Source organism: Dreissena polymorpha, chromosome 8 (genome assembly GCF_020536995.1).
Source record: "Dreissena polymorpha isolate Duluth1 chromosome 8, UMN_Dpol_1.0, whole genome shotgun sequence".
Classification (NCBI taxonomy): Eukaryota; Metazoa; Mollusca; class Bivalvia; order Myida; family Dreissenidae; genus Dreissena; species Dreissena polymorpha.
Window position 1 is genome coordinate 19,383,937 of NC_068362.1, and position 18,496 is coordinate 19,402,432.

General features: G+C 36.4%; 1 protein-coding gene across 1 annotated transcript; it reads left to right on the forward strand.

Moving 5' to 3' along the window:
• The first annotated feature begins 5,246 nt into the window (after window positions 1-5,246).
• LOC127842640 (uncharacterized) lies at window positions 5,247-8,057 on the forward strand. The gene is made up of 5 exons (XM_052372269.1): window positions 5,247-5,518; window positions 6,019-6,255; window positions 6,563-6,620; window positions 7,325-7,484; window positions 7,944-8,057. Exons 1-5 carry the CDS (start codon window positions 5,340-5,342, stop codon window positions 7,961-7,963), a joined length of 654 nt encoding a protein of 217 aa, XP_052228229.1. The 5' UTR covers window positions 5,247-5,339; the 3' UTR covers window positions 7,964-8,057.
• The last annotated feature ends 10,439 nt before the right edge of the window (window positions 8,058-18,496 follow it).

Sequence of the window (18,496 nt, forward strand, 5' to 3'; positions counted from 1 at the left end):
GTATCAAGACAATAAACATTTGGATCATTTGCAAAAGAAATTTAACAAGTGCCATTCTTCTGAAAGAGTTTCTTAAAATGCAAATTCAGGCGGCTCAAGTTCTTCATAGAGAATAATTACATCACAGAATAAAAAATTAAATGATTTTTTCTTACACAAATTATGGAGTTAAGTCACTGGAATACAAATGTAATGTTGATTGTAAAAATAAGCATTATTTTAAAATAATTTCAAAATCCTCGGGTCAATGGTGCAGTTCACAGGATTTCCAGTAGCTCAAGCTACGTCATTAATAAAAAGAATGGCATTCGTTGCTGATTATTGGCCAAAGATTCTGGTCCTGCTTGTGGGAACCAACGATCTATATTAGGAAGTTTTGTTAGACAATATCGAAGAACAAATTTTCGACATAGTGTATGAGGCAATAATAAATATTAAAACATTAAAGTATCAAAGGTAATTGTTTGCCAAGAACTAAATCCCTGCAAACCAACAATCAAGACTAGGTTCTCTGTGGAGCTGCATTGGTTCAATGCAAGAGTGGACAAGTTAAACAAAACATCGAACAAATCACTTAAATCCCGTTTTCCCAACAAGGCGTTTCTTTGAAGAATTTGGGTATATTCTTTGGGATTCTGATTTGCAGAAGCGAAGAATTATTTTTTTCGCCAGATGGCTGCCACCTTTCTGCAGACGGACAATTGAAGCTACTGTCAAATATCAGGGCAGCTATTATAGCTGCTCATCGTCAATCTCTCAAATGGAAGCTAAGTATTTTTGCCTGTCATTGTTTGGTGACATATTGCAACAAAGATGCACAACCAGCCCATCTATAAAACATCCATATGTGCAACACCATTGAGGCGAACAGTTGTGGCGAACACAAGGGCCATGGAACCTCTAAGCAATATAACAGTTGGAAACAAGCAAATTCGTTGAATTGATATCCCCCCGCCAATATGCTTCTGGACACAAAAGTGTTATTTTTGACACTCAAAAAAGCATTTTTTCAAGATACAAAGGGCCATAACTCCGTTATGAACAGATGATGTACAATGCCATTTGGCGTGCATCATCCTCTTATCCATATATATACTCATACTTAGTTTCAACGCAATCCGCCAAAGCACTTCCAAGATATGGCTCCTGACGGACGGACGGAAAGACGGAAGGACAACGCCAAAACAATATCCCTCCGCCTATGGCGGGGGATAATAACCGCACCCTACAGGTGAGAATGTAATTAATACGTATAAAGGCCAAAACACACTTCCATTGTCTGACCTTCACATTGTTTCATTTCTGATATTTCTTCTTTGTTAAAGAAAACAATCCTGATAAACAATGACCTACTAACCTTCAAAGAAAATTTAAGGTTTCTAAATATATAGGACAGTCTTATATCAAATGGTACGAAAAAGAAAACATCACAAAAATCAAGTTATATGTTCAGCCATTTATTTAAAAAAAATATATACCCAAATGTTTCAGCTCGTGGCAGAGGAAAGGTAAAGGTCCGGCTTCACGAAAAGGCAAAAAATCTCTTCGGGAAGCTGATCCAAATAGGGATGAAGTTGCCCTTAGTCTGCCATTCAAACAAGGAAAGGCAGATTTCGAGCAAGTTAGTATTAACTAGCACATAATATGTGCAGTTGATTTCCAAGTTTTGTGATAAGCATAACTTAAAAACAGTAAGTGATATCGTCTTGGGACTTCCTTGACTGAAAAATATCATTGAGGAGAAGTGCAATTCAAAGAAACCATACCCTACCTCATAATAGATTTTGGGCTATCACCTTTTTCAAGTTTTAATACACATGCACTTTTATTTTGCCTGGAGCATAACTTGAAAAATTACTGATATTATCTTGTCACATCATATGCTGTAAGAATTTATTGAAGAGAAGTGTAGTGCAAAAGAAACATTAGTTAACTCTACATTGCATTCTTTGAGTTAGTTCCCTTTTCAAGTTTTAATACAGGCACTTGGATTTTGTCTGGAGGGTATCTAGAACGTGTAAAATCTATTTCTGTGACCAGTGGCTGTCAGCATGGCATCCGTGTCCTATAGACGCATTTCTCGTTTTAACAAGAGATGTGTTTGTCAGAAACACAATGCCCCCTATTGCGCTGCTTTGAAATAAAATTTCAATATATCTATATCCAGGGATCATATTTTCCCGCAACATCAATCGGTCCGGATATAAATGGGGAAAAGTATCCGAAAATGTATATCCGAAATCATGACAAAATACGTTAAAATATATACCATTGATTTTGCCATTCATGAAGGTGGTAAAATACATGTAAAATTCCCTTAGGCATTTATTTTAAACGGAACGAGATTTCTTAACTGGTTTTATCATTTGGTATTTCATTGTTGTTTCTTGTGCTGTTTTATCAGACTTTTTTCATCGTTGTCAATATTATTTATCTGTGTAAGTCTATACTGATGTTTTAAATTGTTGTCGACTCGATAATAGCTTACAAACATGCACTGAACCAAACAAATGTCTGTGCGTACGTAGGCTACCGACAACAACAAACCAAATAACTAAGAAATAATTTGTTGTCAAATAACCCACGGCCGATAGTTTAGATGCGTAGGGATTTAATCACGAGAGCGAAGCGTTTGAAACCACGCATCTAATTTTCCGGTCTTGAGTTATTCAACAACAAAGTATAAAGTTCACGAATTATTTTGATTCTAACACGGTTTTACTAAAGATTTATTCAATGTATATCATTTTTCTTGTGTACTATTTTATGTGAAGTTCCGCCGATAAAAATAACTTACGGCTGTTCTGTCGATCAGATCCGCGACTTTCATTCATAATTATATTACCCGATTATTACGCTGGTGGAAAATGTATCGGCATGTTTTGTTTAGTTACAGCACGTGCATTCAGACGCGTCTTTTCGGATGCGTCTATCATCCGCTGTTCACAAGTTTTTGATTCTTGGTCTGACGTGCAATAAACCGGTCCTGACCGGTTTAGAGACTGCAGCTAATGGTTTATCACACCTAATCGAGATAAGAATGGCATTAGGGTGTGTTAGCATGTACACTGTGTAATCGATTTCATGACATGGGAATTTTAATAGCAAACAGAATCGGACCGACTGTTTGGGATTTTCAATCGGTCTGTCATGACCCCAATCAGTCTAGGACCGACAAAACCGAAAATAATATGATCCCTGTCTATATCATTTGGCAGGTTAAGAAATTATCTCCCTTCTAAAGCTTATTACTTCCCTTGAATTGTTTTTTTTTACTTTTGACCTTGAAGGATGACCTTGACCTTTCACCACTCACAATGTGCAGCTTCATGAGATACACATGCATGCCAAATCAGTGTTTTTTATGGCAATTTCGGGGCCGATATTCGGCCCCATTCCCCTAAAGAAAGAGTATATGATCCAGAATTCACTGTCCAGGAATTTCTGTTACATCTCAAAGAATCACATTTTACCTTAACTTCCTGCTGTTTGTGCATGTAGTTTCTTATTTCATGGATAAGTGCATTAAACTGGCGAATATCATCACTGGTAAATGTAATTACAGCTTTCCACGATCAGGGGAAAATCCACATAATGTGGTGAAAATGTGGACATTTTTTTAGATTTTTTTTGATAGTGCATAAATCGCGTTTAATGTTGCATCTTTATGCCGAGTTACGTCTTGAACAAAGTAAATAATCAATAAACAGATGGAACCCCTAAAGCATGCTTACAAAATAGAAGAGCCTCTGTAAACCATTTAAAAGAAAAATAGATTTTTAAATTGGTCCTTCGAGACGTAATTTTCGAGTCCAATTTGTTACGTCTTTAGAGATATAAGTTTTACACTTAAGTCTGTGTCTAATCAGTGCTTACAATGGTACGGTGTTGCCTTCAAAATACCTACAATCATCATCAGAATAAATCAATTTGGGGGGGTAACGTTACATTTCCGCTATTTCTAAAAATAAAATCGGGCGACCTTTTGTGTCCAAAATGTTACGTCTCGAAAAATCATTTTTTTTACGATAACGCTGTTTACTTTCACATATCGGTTGCGCAAAGGCGCCGGAAAATAACTGCACACATTATTTGATGACGTAGAACGCATTCAACGAATTTGTGTACACAAAAGCTGACAACATGGCCGAATCTTCGACACGAGTTCGGTAAGTGAAGAGAGTTACGTCTGAAATAACCTAACCTAGCCTTAAACATCCGAGTTTTTTTGTGAAACGACATGCCTTAGGTATCGTTTTATTGTTTTAAAGTAATTCGAATAGAATTATGATTTGACTTTGGTACGAAAATAAAATGCAAATGAATAAAGGACGACAGAACTGCAAGATTCAATGGCGATGTTCAAAATAGACGTCGTGTCCAAGTTACATCTTAGGAATGAAAATGCATTTAGTCGTCTTTGTTGTCTCCTACGACTTATATTTTCCCACATACTTGTGCCTGGATGGAAACAAATTAGAGATTACCCTGTTCCATGTTTTAAATTGTTATGTTTAACCAAATACAGTGTTTGAACTAAAGATGTAACGTGGACTACATTTTCGACATAAAGGATGTAACATGGACTACAATTAATTGGGAAACCCGTCGTGTCCTAGTTACATGCCATGTCTTATCAGAAGGCAATTTCTGATCATTTAATTGTTGGGAAGAAAATCATCATGACATTTTTAATCCATTCCATCCTGAGTTGTTTCCCTATTTATTTCATACAATAAATTAACTATACACTGTTCTAATTGAGTTTGCTTTCTAAGATGTAACATTGATGCAATGAGTTGTGTCTTTGTTACAGGGACTTTTTTGTTTTGGTGTCAAAATTACATCTTCAATGTGCACAAGTAATAGTTGTATGTGCATCAAAGTGTTATAAGTACTTTAAATGGTTGCAGTGCAGGTAAGTTCATACATTGATCAGCAATGCTTTTTCTTTTATCTGAATTTAACAAACACATGTTTTTCCTGATGTCTGTGCCAAGAGATGTAACTGGACACTAGCAATTGATGTTCATGTTACGTCTGATGCACAAGTAACAGTGTCCTCATAATTCATAGTCTTCGAAATATTTAATGGTTAGGATCACCAAGTCTACAGGTTTTAAATTATTTTGATACATTTTTTAAAAGTGCAATAGGGGTTGGTCAGAGGTTATGGTCGCTAAACTCTCGGGGCCCTCACAGTGCAGGTTTGTGTCTCGGTCGGGGCAAGATTTGGGATGCCTTCAACGTACCTGATGTACGTTTGTGGTCCTACCATACATACACATTGGTTCAAAACAAATAAACATAGACATATTCAGTGTTCATAAGTTTTATGTATGTATAAGTATGTGTTTTACGACAGGGAGCTCGAACAGTCTCTGTGTAAGCAGACCAAGAAGTCGGCCATTGACCAAACCCAGCAGCCATCCAGTGACCAGACAGCCAATGACCCGACCAAGCAGCCAGCCAGTGACCAGACAGAGCACATAGCCAGTGACCAGATGACTTCATTCAGGTACATCATTTTAATACTATTCTAATTAAGAAAATAGAATAGTGTTGTGACGAGTGATGGGGTTTACGTCGCTTTTTAACAGCTTCGGTCATATCATGGCGGTCAGTGCATCTACCATGCTTTCCTGGCTTTCTCACACCAGTACTTACACCACTTCTTTCCATATCGCTGACTTCATACTCACATAATCTAAGAATTGTAGGTGAGTGACATATTTTCATTGCCGGAAAGAAGTTCGACCCGACCGGATCTCGAACCGGATACTCAATAGTTAGTTTCACCAAAGCTACAATATTTATAGTTATGTTATTTAGGTTATGGTAGATATCATCTCGGGCTCTGACAGTGTGGGTTAGAGTCCAAGTCGGGGTAAGAACTTCTGTGTGGGATGCTTTCCACTTACCTGTGTTTGTGGTTCTACCATACATACACATTGGTTTAAAACATAAACATTCAAAAAGGTATTAGGTATGTATTTATAAGTATGTGTTATACCATAGGGAGCTTGAGCAGTCTCTGTGGAATTGGACTGAGCAGTCATCCAGCAACCAGTCAGAGCAGTCAGTCAGAAACCAGACAGAGCATTCTGATAGTGACCAACTCGAGCAGTTGGCGAGCAAGCAGACCAAGCAGTCAGCCAGTAACTATGTCGAGATGTTACCCAGTGATGAAACTGTAAAGAAGTTCAATGATGTGACCAGACAACCACCAAGCTCCAATACTGAACAGATAATCAGGTACATTTATATACTAGATTTATTATGCTTTAAGAAGTTTATTTTAATCTGATATATTTTTTCCCAGTTTTTAAATTCAAGACAACTTGCAGGTCTCTCTCTCTCTCTTCCCCTAATTTAAGCATTGTAGTAAGCAGTTACTATACACTCAATATTGGAATACCCTTACCCAGGAAATGTATGTTCATGTATAAATGATCACTGTGATACATGTAGAAACTAATGAGTGTTTGAAAAGGTACTTGTCTTAATAAAAATAATAGACTAAGGTGATAGATATAAATATTGTATTAAATCATTACCATAGGATTTGTGCTGGAGATTACATATTGATCAAACATGGTAGAAGTTTTCTTCCTGGTGTAGTGAGTAATCATTTTGTTGGGGTTAATCGTTAGTCCAGTTTATTGTTTCTGTTCCATTGTTTTCAAGTACTTCAACCCTTTGCAGTATAAAATGAAATTGAAAATGCCATGTGTGGATAGCATGAATCAGCCGGCTGATCTTGTTTCATGCTATTCACTACTAATCTTTATACTGGTATAATCTATATAGTGGTATGCAAAACAAAATTTGTTATGTCTATGAAATGTGTACCATTGGAACTGTTTTTTTTAAATTGAGTAGTAACATAAAAGATGGGTATATGCTGCAAAGGGTTAATGTCATTCACAGTTATTTTTAAGAATTCATTTTCTTTCTAGTTTGAAACTATATTGAACTGTCTTTGAAATTTGAAATCAATGTCTGGCAAACTTTTAATATGTTTGTATACATGTATATATTTAATAAATTTATAATTTGATTTTTGGAGATAATTCAGAATTTCAAATAAAGGTGTTTTTTTAATGAGACAATTTCTTGTTCCAAACCATAAACAACACTTAAGTACTGAAGTGAGCATTTAATAGGAAGCAGCTAAACATGCCATTGAATCAAGCAAGCATTTGTTTTAAAGCTAGAAACACCTTACTTGTTATAGGTAACAATAGTATAGAAGCTTTTGTTTTACTATATAAGCAGCAACTTTAACTCAATAGTTAACAACTAAACATGTATTACATTTTAGGTGGATGAATGGCCGTGGGTCATATTCTTCAAGAAATATAAAGATAATGCATGGGTTATGAATGAAATAAGGCATACCATCCTTGAATCAGATATCCAGAGAAAGTTGGAACCACCTAAAGTGTCCAAGCTAGGTCGTCGGCTACTTTACAGATTTGAAAGTAAGTTGAAGTATTTAATGTTACATTAAGTATGCATCAACTGTGACATGTACATTGTAAATGTACTGTGGCCTAATGGTTAAGGTGTCCGCCTTGGGACCGGGAGGTTGAAGGTTCGAGCCCAAGAGGGAGCGTTTGTCCAGGAAATGTTTCTTTTGGGACTTATTATAAAATGGCCAGTTCCTGAGCCGCGAGCTAGTTAAATTAATGGTTAGTGACTGAAATCCGTCTGGCATCTTGCCTAGTGATAGAAGTTGGGAGGTACTTGGTATAATCAGTTGGAAGTGTCTCATAAGCCAGACTGACTTACCCTTTTAATAGGGGTGACACTATAATAAACAAAACCTTTACCTACATACATTTGTTTTCTCAGATTTTGAAGCATTTCCCCCGTCTTTGACTTTATTTTGACTTCTTGTTTTGAATTTTAAAAATATGTAACTCATCCTATATTTCCAGGTTACAAGGAAGACAAGTGAAGCAGAGAGAGAGGGAGAAATACCATGTTTGCAGTTTAGAGTTTGCTGTTGTTTTAGTCTGTGAAAATCTCAGAATAAATAATATGTTAATTACTATCTGTCTCCTTAAAAGCTATTATTTTTTTATTACCCTGCAAGTTAAAATCCGTTTATCTGATTGGTCAATATGCACTGAATATAGTTTAATATTCCTTGTCATTCATATATTGATATAAAATCAGATTTGTGGTTTAATTTTTGAAGGTGTTTAGCCCCTTTTAAGTTCTGTAATGTGCTTAGTTTTTTATTTTGAAAAGTGAACCAATTAACTAACCAATTAGCTAACCAATTAGTTAACATTGTTTAATGCAGGTTGGAATTAATGCTGAAATATAGGAGCTTTCAGCATTTCTTTCAATCAGCATTAAACTACATACATGAAAAGGTGAAAATAGGATAAACTTCGGTTATCTCTTCGCAATTTGTCTGATTTCTTTGACATCGAGATAACGAGAGTCATTTTGTCGTCCAATGTTAGTCTCTGATTTCTAAAAACATGTCAGAATTGTCATTTATAATCAAGAATTATGAACTGCTATCGTTTTAAATGTTTCTAAGTAACTAGTCTTTCATTTGGAATCAAAGAAAGGAAAAACTTTTGATTATTTTAATGTTTTTTATTGAATAAATGTTCAATTTTTGTGTCCAGTTACATCTTCGATTAAAATTGCACATATTTTAATGTCATGGCACTTTGGAGTGGAAAATCTATGCTAGGAACATGAAGTTGTTGGTAATTCAAGAAAGGAATGAATCTCATTAGAACTGTTCATCTATTTCCAAAATTAAAGGCATAAAATTCCATCGAGTCCATGTTACATCTCCAAAATCAGGGAAAACAAAACATCATAATATAAGGGTACACATCTTAAATATGAATTTGACAATTTCACAGTACAACCGTCTTATTTCAATACAAATATTCACATCATTTTATTTTAAGTATCATGTTGTGAAAATCCTGGACACCAAACATTTTGAGATGTAACAGAAATTCCTGGACAACGAATTCTGGATCATATATTTTTCCCCAATTTTGTAGAAAAAATCTCCTCCAGAAGAATTTTTTTTTTTTTAAAGAACTGTCAAATGATAAATATTTCTCAAATTTATTTCATAAACAACAAATAAAGTATATAACTATAATTAATATGATTTTGAATTATTAGTAACAGTAATATTAAATTAGTTTTTCCCAAATTAGTTGACATTTCACATGAATTGCTTTTTTTCCCAAAATGGCCTGGAAAAGGCCTGATGTATCTATATTGTGTCAATATTTGTTGATAAAAACATTCCAATTTGGTCCATTTTATTGATAAAAAATGCTCAAATTTGCCATTTTCATGATATAAAAAATCCCCATTAGACTCAAAATGGCTAGAAAAACTGAGACAGTGCATGAAGGCTGAGCTGTCTGAAACTAATGTTGAAAAAATTATTGATATATATTTAAGAAAAAGGACAGAGACATTCAGCTGTTAATATTACATTCATACATACATGTGTATTCATATAATAATTATCATTACATGTAAAAGAGTAACATTTTAATTTTCCTCTTTTCATAAAAAACACCCGTTTTTCCCCTTTGGACAGGCACTGCCACCTTTCCATTATAGGTGATAAAAAACACTGCAAATATCAAGTTGCTATCTTCAATATTCAAAAAGTTAAGACCAAACTTTAATGAAGGTTAAATATAATGGGACACTCACATACAATGAATGAATGAATGAATGAATGACAGACAGACAGACAGACAGACAGACAGACAGGCCAAAAACAATATGCCCCCGATCTTCTATAGATGATTTTCTATTTATTTCGTATTTATTACATTCTCGTTTATTTTCTTACAGTTTCTTTTATTTTATTTTATCTAGGAAAATATGAAGACCATGTCAAGGGAGCAGCTGGAGGATATAATAATGGTGATGAGAACCCTGGGCTTATATTGGACTTGCATAAGCCAGAAGCCAGGGGTGAAGGTGGATACCATCCACCTGAGGGTGCCGAGTCACCAGACTGGTGTGTGTGTGTCGGAAATGCAGAGAAATGCCAACCCAGGCAGAGCAAATATGCTGGGAAAAGGAGCCTAGACACTGCATTTCTCTACTGCCTGTAAGTGACAAATGTTTTCTAAAGGCTTTTAAATGATTAAAGAATATTACCTATATGTCATGTGTGACAAGAGCACCGCGTAGCGGGCGGGTGCAGACCGCTAATCTATTTTTCTTTATAAAGGTGAAGGGACCTTTCTCAATACTTGAATCAAAATGGAGGGAGGGGTGGGGGTGGAGAAGAGTGTATAGTGTGGGGGTGTGGTCATTCATAACATTATCTTCCGGAAATAAAAAAAAACAAGATATGTGTTTGTCAGAAACACTATGTCCCCTTTTGCGCCCCTTTGAAGCTATATATTTGACCTTTGACCTTGAAGGATGACCTTGACCTTTCACCACTCAAAATGTGCAGCTCCATGAGATACACATGCATGCCAAATATCAAGTTGCTATCTTCAATATTGCAAAAGTTATTGCAAATGTTAAAGTTGTGGCAAGCAAACAAACAAACAAACAAACCAACAGACGGGGCAAAAACAATATGTCCCCCACTATAGTGGTGGGGGACATAAAAAAATAATTAATTTTTTTTGAGGGGGGGATTCTTGAGAGACAAGGTCATTCAAAGGTCAAGATCAATTTCAACTTGCCTGGTACAGTACTGTCATGATAGTATGAAAGTATTTGAATTTTAAAGCAATAGCCTTGATACTTTAGAAGTAATGTGTATCTAAACACAAAATTTAACCAAATATTCAAAATATAAACACAAAATTTAACCAAATATTCAAATTTACTAAGTCAAAAAAGGGCCATTATTCCGTCAAAATGCCAACCAGAGTTATGCAACTTTTCCTGAACAGTCCCCATATGATAGTTAGCAAGTGTTCCAAGTCAGAAAGCAATAGCGTTGATACCCCAGGATTAAAGTGGAATAAAACACAAAACTTAACAAAATTTTCAATTCTCTAAGTATAAAGGGGCAATAATTCTGTCAAAGGCCATTCAGAGTTACATAACTTTGCCTGCACAGTCCCCTTATGATTGTTAGTAATTGTTGCAAGTATGAAAACAATAGCTTTTATACTTTAGGAAAAAAGTGGACCTAAATAAAAACCTTTACCAAATGTTCAATTTTCTAAGTAAAAAAGGGCACATAATTATGTCAAAATGCAAGCCAGAGTTATCTAACTTTGCCTACCCAGTCCCCTCATGATAGTAAGTAAGTGTACCAAGTTTGAATGCAATAGCTTTGATTATTTATAAGAAAAGTGGACCTAAACATAAAACTTAACCAGATGCTGATGCAGACGCTCAGGTGATGACAATAGCTCATAATTTTTTTTCCAAAAATAGATGAGCTAAGAATGGCTAAGAATTACCAATAACTATTTTATGTGTTTATGTTGACAAATCATGACTATTAAAACATCAATAATGATTTTGAAATTTGTTGTCAAGTTGTTCATTTAGTACTTCACAGTTCTGGTGCTGGACCCTGCAGTACTGGCACTCGCGAGACTGCAGCGAAGGGACATTCTTCTGCTGGATGATGCAGATGAAGAGGACCCGCACAAAGCAAACAGATATGCTGCCTACAGACAATACATCCTGTGGGCACATGGAAGGCTTGGAGTAGGAAACAGGAGAGTGATACCATCATGCTGTGTTTAGGCCATCAGAGACAAGTACCCAGGCTTAAGTACAGAACTATGACTGACATTGTGAGATAATTATTTCCTGGGCTTTCAAGCTTCATTATACAGGTGATTTTAACTTTACATTTAATAAATAAGTTTCAATTATCTCTTTTATACAAGCTTATTTTTCATGGTCAATTTAAAGGTAATTAATTGTATTTTGCCATATCTTTTGTATTTCGCCTTATATTTCTGCACTTAATCTATTAATATGATTTTTAGCTCAACTGTTTCGAAGAAACACCTAGGATTTTCATAGCCCTGTGGTCATCTGCGTTGTTATTTGAATACTTTGACATTTTCAAATATCTCAATCATTACTCATCAGCAGATATTTTTCAAAAATTATATACTTATTTATTATGACAAGACACATTTGTGGGAAAAATTTCATACATCTGTCAATAATATTTTCACAGTTTTGCCCCTTTTTAACTTAAAAACTCTCTTCAAAATACACTTTTTTTTATATATCTCAGCAATTACTGATCAGATGTATTTCAAACTTGAAAGAATCATTTATTATGACAAAAGATATTTATTAGAAAAGTAACATAAATCTGTCAATAATATTTTCAAAGTTATGCCCCTTTTTAACTAAAAGTTTAATAGCTTAATTACGTAACCTGCTATCATATTGCTTACTTACTCCGAAGGATCGTAATTTATCCGGAAACTTTCTGTCCAAAGAATCCCACACTTTTCATAAACCCGTCGGTCAGGTCAGAACGGTCACATAGTGCCGTGTAGCCGTGTAACCAAAACGGGATATTACCCAGAAATCACTCTTATTCCGGATGCGTTAAAACATTCTCCGTATATATATCCGTTTATTTTTGTATTGTTTTGTGTTTTTGTTTGTTTGTTCAAGGCAAAATATGCCTCAAACACGTGGTTCATGTGGACACATAAGAGCAGCATGGGACAACCATGATAGCTGCCTGTCGTGTGCCGGATGTACCCAGGATAACTGCTGCCCTTTCTGTGAGCATTGGTCTGTAGATACCTGGGCCATCAAGCGTCGACCTTTCAAGAGTCGTAGACGCAACATGCATAGCTCAGATCAAAGTAGGGAAAGTTCCGTTTGTCGTGACTTTTCACCACACGATCTTGACCATATGCCATCAGGAGATGCCATGCATCGGTCCTTGCCTGGTGACGACACCAGACAAAATTTGCCCGGTCCGTTCATCGGGAATGACCAGTTGACCGGTCCGGGGACTTCACCGGTCACCGGTCAACATGTTGACCGGTCCGGTCACCGGTCATGCTATGACCGGTGTCGTCACCAGTCAACCCGTCACTCTTTTCCATAGTGACAAGGCACGACAGCCGTGCATTGGCACCTGCAGGTGGTGCTCTTGGTCAACAGAATGATATAGATGATAATGAAAACATAACTTACAGCAAATTTCCACTGATCATACCCATTATTTGAGAATCAGCTGAAAATGTTCTACAGGTTGAAAGAAATAAGTCACACCTCTTGCCTCCATAGTGACAAGTACAAGTATAACTTGTTGTAATGCTTGCATATTTTGCTTTTTTCTTTCATTATCATTCTATTTCTACTTTAAGACAATCACAATGGATAGTGAAAAAGTAATAGCCAATGTCAATGACATGGAATTGCAACTGCTTCGAGATGTCTATAAACTAAAAAATAGGAAAATTCAAGAGGCAACAGTTTCACTGCAAAAAATTGCAAGGAAGACCAAATGTGATGGAATGACATTGGAAATAAGAAATAAAAAAACACATGGAACAATTACAATCCAGAATTATTATTTTTTAAATGATTTTCGACCAGCCGACTCTAAATTTTGACGAAACCAAAAAACAACAACATTTTTCGGTTTTTTTTTCGGGTGCCAAAAGCTGGCTTTTAGACACCAAACGAGTGCCTGGTTTAAGGCAAGTAGTTTATTTAAAGCGTTTAACGATTTTGCATGTGAATGTATCATAAGCGCTTTCGTGACATCGATAATTTTTATGAAAACATACATGATGGTGGCGACACCATGATGGTGTTTTTGGCTTGGACTTGTGGTTTATGAGAATGCCAATAAAACAAAGAAAATTGTTAAAGCCATCAGTGGACAAACAATTGGCGATGACTGGTTCGGGAAAATATTGACGATGAAAAATAAATTGCTTCATTTGAAGGCGTCACAGTCTATCAATGACACTGAATTTGTTTCATATGATCCAACGATGCCTGTTAATATTTTAATTGACAGCAACTTAAAATGTATCCATGTTAAATATCAACCCACATTTTTAACATAAGTACATTTTTGGTCAACATCTTTTTTTTTCCCCTCCTCCTTCTGGACACTATTAGGAAAAAAAATGAAAATCAATAGGCTATACCCTAAGATAGTTGTAACTGGTTTTTGCATAATGCAGTTTTTGAGTGAAGATAAGGCCAATTCTTATTAATTTATTAATTGATTGATCTTTTTGTCAACAGGTCATCAGAAAGAAACCTGCAGAATGACTGCCCTACAAGTCATCTAAACAACAGTGCATTGAAAGGAATGAAGCCGCCCAAGCAATGCTTATGTTACCAAAGGCTGGTACAAGTTCTACTGGTATTAACTCTCCAGATTCAGTAGAAAATAAACAACCACAAGAAAGCACCTAAAATAACCCTTCAATGCCATCGTTAACAAGCACTGGAACAAACTGCAAACCTGGGCCCTGTTTCATCAACAATCCCATCACAACTTTCATGCCAAAATATCGTACATCGCTTATCGCATATCGCACATTGCTTATCGCATCGCAATTTGCGTTTCATCAAATATCGCATTGCCAATTTGAGTTGCGATATTCGCACATTGCAAATATTGACGCTATTTTGCGCGTCATAAAAAAACGCACATCACAAGAGCACCTGTTTTTTTTATATATATTTTGCTTTTAAACATGCGATCACACAAACCCCAGTTTTTTTTCCAAATTGCCGACATGTTTTTTTTTTAATGATGGAAAATAAGCAGAGAAGGACAGAGCGGAAGTTCTGGCCATGTCTCCAGATAGGCGGGTTCATGATATTGACTTTGTCAACCAGTATCGGGTGAACCGAACATTGGTACAAGAACTAGTAGAGCTTCTGGGGCAGGATCTTGCCAGATCCGAACGGGGCAGAAAAACCATTTAGCCAGAGACCAAGGTAAGATTAATGTAATCACCATGCATTTGCTAATTTGCTTCTGTATATTGGCTCTGAGAAATTCACACACACAGTACGGGATTACGATCGTTATCAAGTACAGTAAGGTGCTGTTTTCTTACATCCGGTCTGAATTTGTTTTGTCAACAGGTCAACACGGATAGTAAAGTGAAATTTTATGATACAGTATCGTTGAATAAGCAGGCATGAATAGGCAAATCAAACAACAACAATTGAGTTGTAATTCGACTCATTCAATTTATGGATTAATTGGAGGCGAAATTATGGGAATTTCAAATTTGTTAACTTACAATATGAAGTAAATACAATCTAGGTCACGTAAGTTGGAACAGCATTTAAGTAGTATGTAGTTATTTATTTATTATTGACGGATTATTCATCATCATAATTGTTTTCCTTTCTACTGATCTTTTCAATTTAAGAGTGGAGTCAGTGGAGTAAAGCGACTAGGGCCAACATGATCGGTTTTGTTTGTAATTGGTCTTTTGATTGTAAATAATATTTCATGTATATGTCACTACATTCAATTTATGAATGTTTATAAAAAAAATTTGCTGCAAATCTTGTCAGCCTAAGATTCCTCGCTAAAGGGGCGTTTTATTCTGAATTGGCTGACACACTTGGAATCAGTCGATAAAGTATGTCCAGAACTGAACACGTTGGTGTGTTGATTACAGAGGTTTTAGTTACAGTAAAAGATATATATCCTTTACCATTAGTAGAGGGTTGCACTGATTTACTTTCTGGCCAACAATGGTTTTCAAAACTGGACGCAAATTCGGCACATTGGCAAATTAGAATTAAGGAATCTGACACAAAAAAATACTGCTTTTAAAATTAAATATGGTCTGTTTGAGTTTGTACGCATGGGGTTTGGTTTGTGTAAGGCACCTGCTAGTTACTCCGTTGGTTGTTTGACAGGAACCTCGTGGAAGCAGTTCGGTGTACTCAGGTTTCGAGAGTTCTAATAGACTATTGGAAAATGAGCCAGCATGTTGCACTCCATCACAAAAGGAAGTGGAACAGGAAGTCTGCTCAAGAAAGGAGGCAGAGAGCATGGAGTGCGAGAAAGTGTCTCCTCAGGCACCATCCAGGGAGGTCATCAAAATCAGCGATAAGGACGAGGGACCCAATCAAGCATATGGTCGTCAAGGATCACGAGATCAGGAAATTGGAACCCACGCATTTACTCAGTCATCAAATTATTCCAGATCTCCTGTGAGACGAGTAAACTTGAAGGGCACATCCAAAATAAAGATTGAACGATACCAATCCCCTCCTGAAAATCCTGTTTTTTGTCCCATTGTCCCATAGAGGCCTGCAGGATAAGGTCCAAAACCCTGGAAAAAAAACCCGTTATGGCCAAACATCTTCCGGTGCATTTCCGGTCAGTTCGTCTTCACCATTAGGCTTGACAGGAAAACATTAGGCTTGACAGGAAAAGCGGAAGTAATCCTTGTTATGACTTGCGGAAAAACTTGTTTGAAGAGGGTCCATTCCCTTCCTTTTGGAATATGTCAGACACAACCATACCATATTGGCCTGCTGATAGTTCGGTTAAATAAGAGGACCAAAGATGGATGCGGAATATGTGTGCCAAAAAATGGGAGGAAGTAAATTCCCAGGAAAATGATTCCAGACGGAAGTGTATTCAAGAAAATATTCAAAAGTCGTCTCATCCAGATTCTAAAACAGTACCTATATCCCAGGCACAAGACAGTATCCAGATTAGCTGTTCCAATGCGGATAATAACGCAATAGATAGCCACTTTCACTAGGACAGGTGCAACATCAGATTTAGGACACATTCAGCTTCAATATCTATGCTGTTGGTAAATAATTTTGGTGTAAGTCCTCGTATTCCAGTAAGTGTAGTGGGAGGAGTTACTGTGTTTTGTGATCCAGCTAACTTTTCTATTCATAACCTAATAAAGCTGGATTCAGAGCAGCCGTTGGTGTACATCCTAAAAATGCCAGTCTCTATAACTCTTCCATTTATCAGAAAGTGAAAGAACACCTTAAAACAAGAGCACCGCCTTGCGGGTGCAGACCGCTATCTATTTTTCTTTTTAAAGGTGTAAAAAATAATAAAAACAAATATTTGTGTTTTTTAACCATGTTTGAAAAAAACAACAAGAGATATGTTTGTCAGAAACACAATGCCCCCTATTGTGCAGCTTTGAAATAAAAAATGTTGTTTTTTTTACCTTTGACCTTCAAGGATGACCTTGAACTTGAACTTCCACCACTCAAAATGTGCAGCTTTGTGAAAACAACGCTTTGAAATATATTTTTTTACCTTTGACCATGACGGATGACCTTGACCTTGAACTTCCACCACTCAAAATGTGCATCTTCATGATAAGGCTGCTTTGAAATTATTTTGTTTACCTTTGACCTTGAAGGATGACCTTGACCTTGAAGGATGACCTTGACCTTCCACCAATCAAAATGTGCAGCTTCATGATAACGCCGCTTTGAATTAATTTTTTATCTTTGACCTTGAAGTATTACATTGACCTTAAAAAATGACCTTGACCTTGAACTGCCACCACTCAAAATGTGCAGCTTCATTAGAACACCGCTTTGAATTATTTTTTTGACCTTTGACCTTGAAGGATGACCTGGACCTTGAAGGATGACCTTGACATTGAATTTCCACCACTCAAAATGTGCAGCTTCATGAGAACGCCGCTTTGAAATTTAAAAAATAATAATTTAACCTTGAAGGATTACCTTGACCTTGAACTTCCACCATGCAAAATGTAAAGCTTCATGAGATACACATGCATGCCAAATATCAAGTTGCTATCATCAATATTAAAAAAGTTATGGCCAATGTTAAAGTTTTCGGACGGACAGACGCCATATATTTGACATTTGACCTTGCAGGATGACCTTCACCTTCACCTTTCACCACTCAAAATGTTCAGGTACATGAGATACACATGCATGCCAAATATCAAGTTGCTATCTTCAATATTGAAAAAGTTATGGCCAATGTTAAAGTTTTCGGACAGACACCATAAATTTGACATTTGACCTTGAAGGATGACCTTGACCTTTCACCACTCAAAATGTGCAGCTCCATGAGATACACATGCATGCCAAATATCAAGTTGCTATCTTTAAAAGTGAAAAAGTTATGGCCAATGTAAAAGTTTTTTTCGGACAGTCAGACAGACAGACTGACTGACATACTGACGGACAGTTCAACTGCTATATGCCACCCTACTGGGGGCATAACAATTTATTTTTTTTGGGTGGGGGGGGGGGGTATAGTGTGAGGGTGTGGTGGTCATTTATTGGATGATCTTTAATTTAAAAAAAAATTATGGGGGGATTATTGAGGGGGGATTCGGGGGCGTGGGGGATTCAGGGGGGGGGGGGGGCGTGGGGGATGGTTTGGGTGGAGTCTATTGTGGTATGTCAGGTAAGAGTTGTTTTGTCAAAGAATCGATCGAATCTAATCATAAACAAGGGCTGTTTGTAAAACATGCATGCCCCCCATATGGGCTGTCAGTTGTAG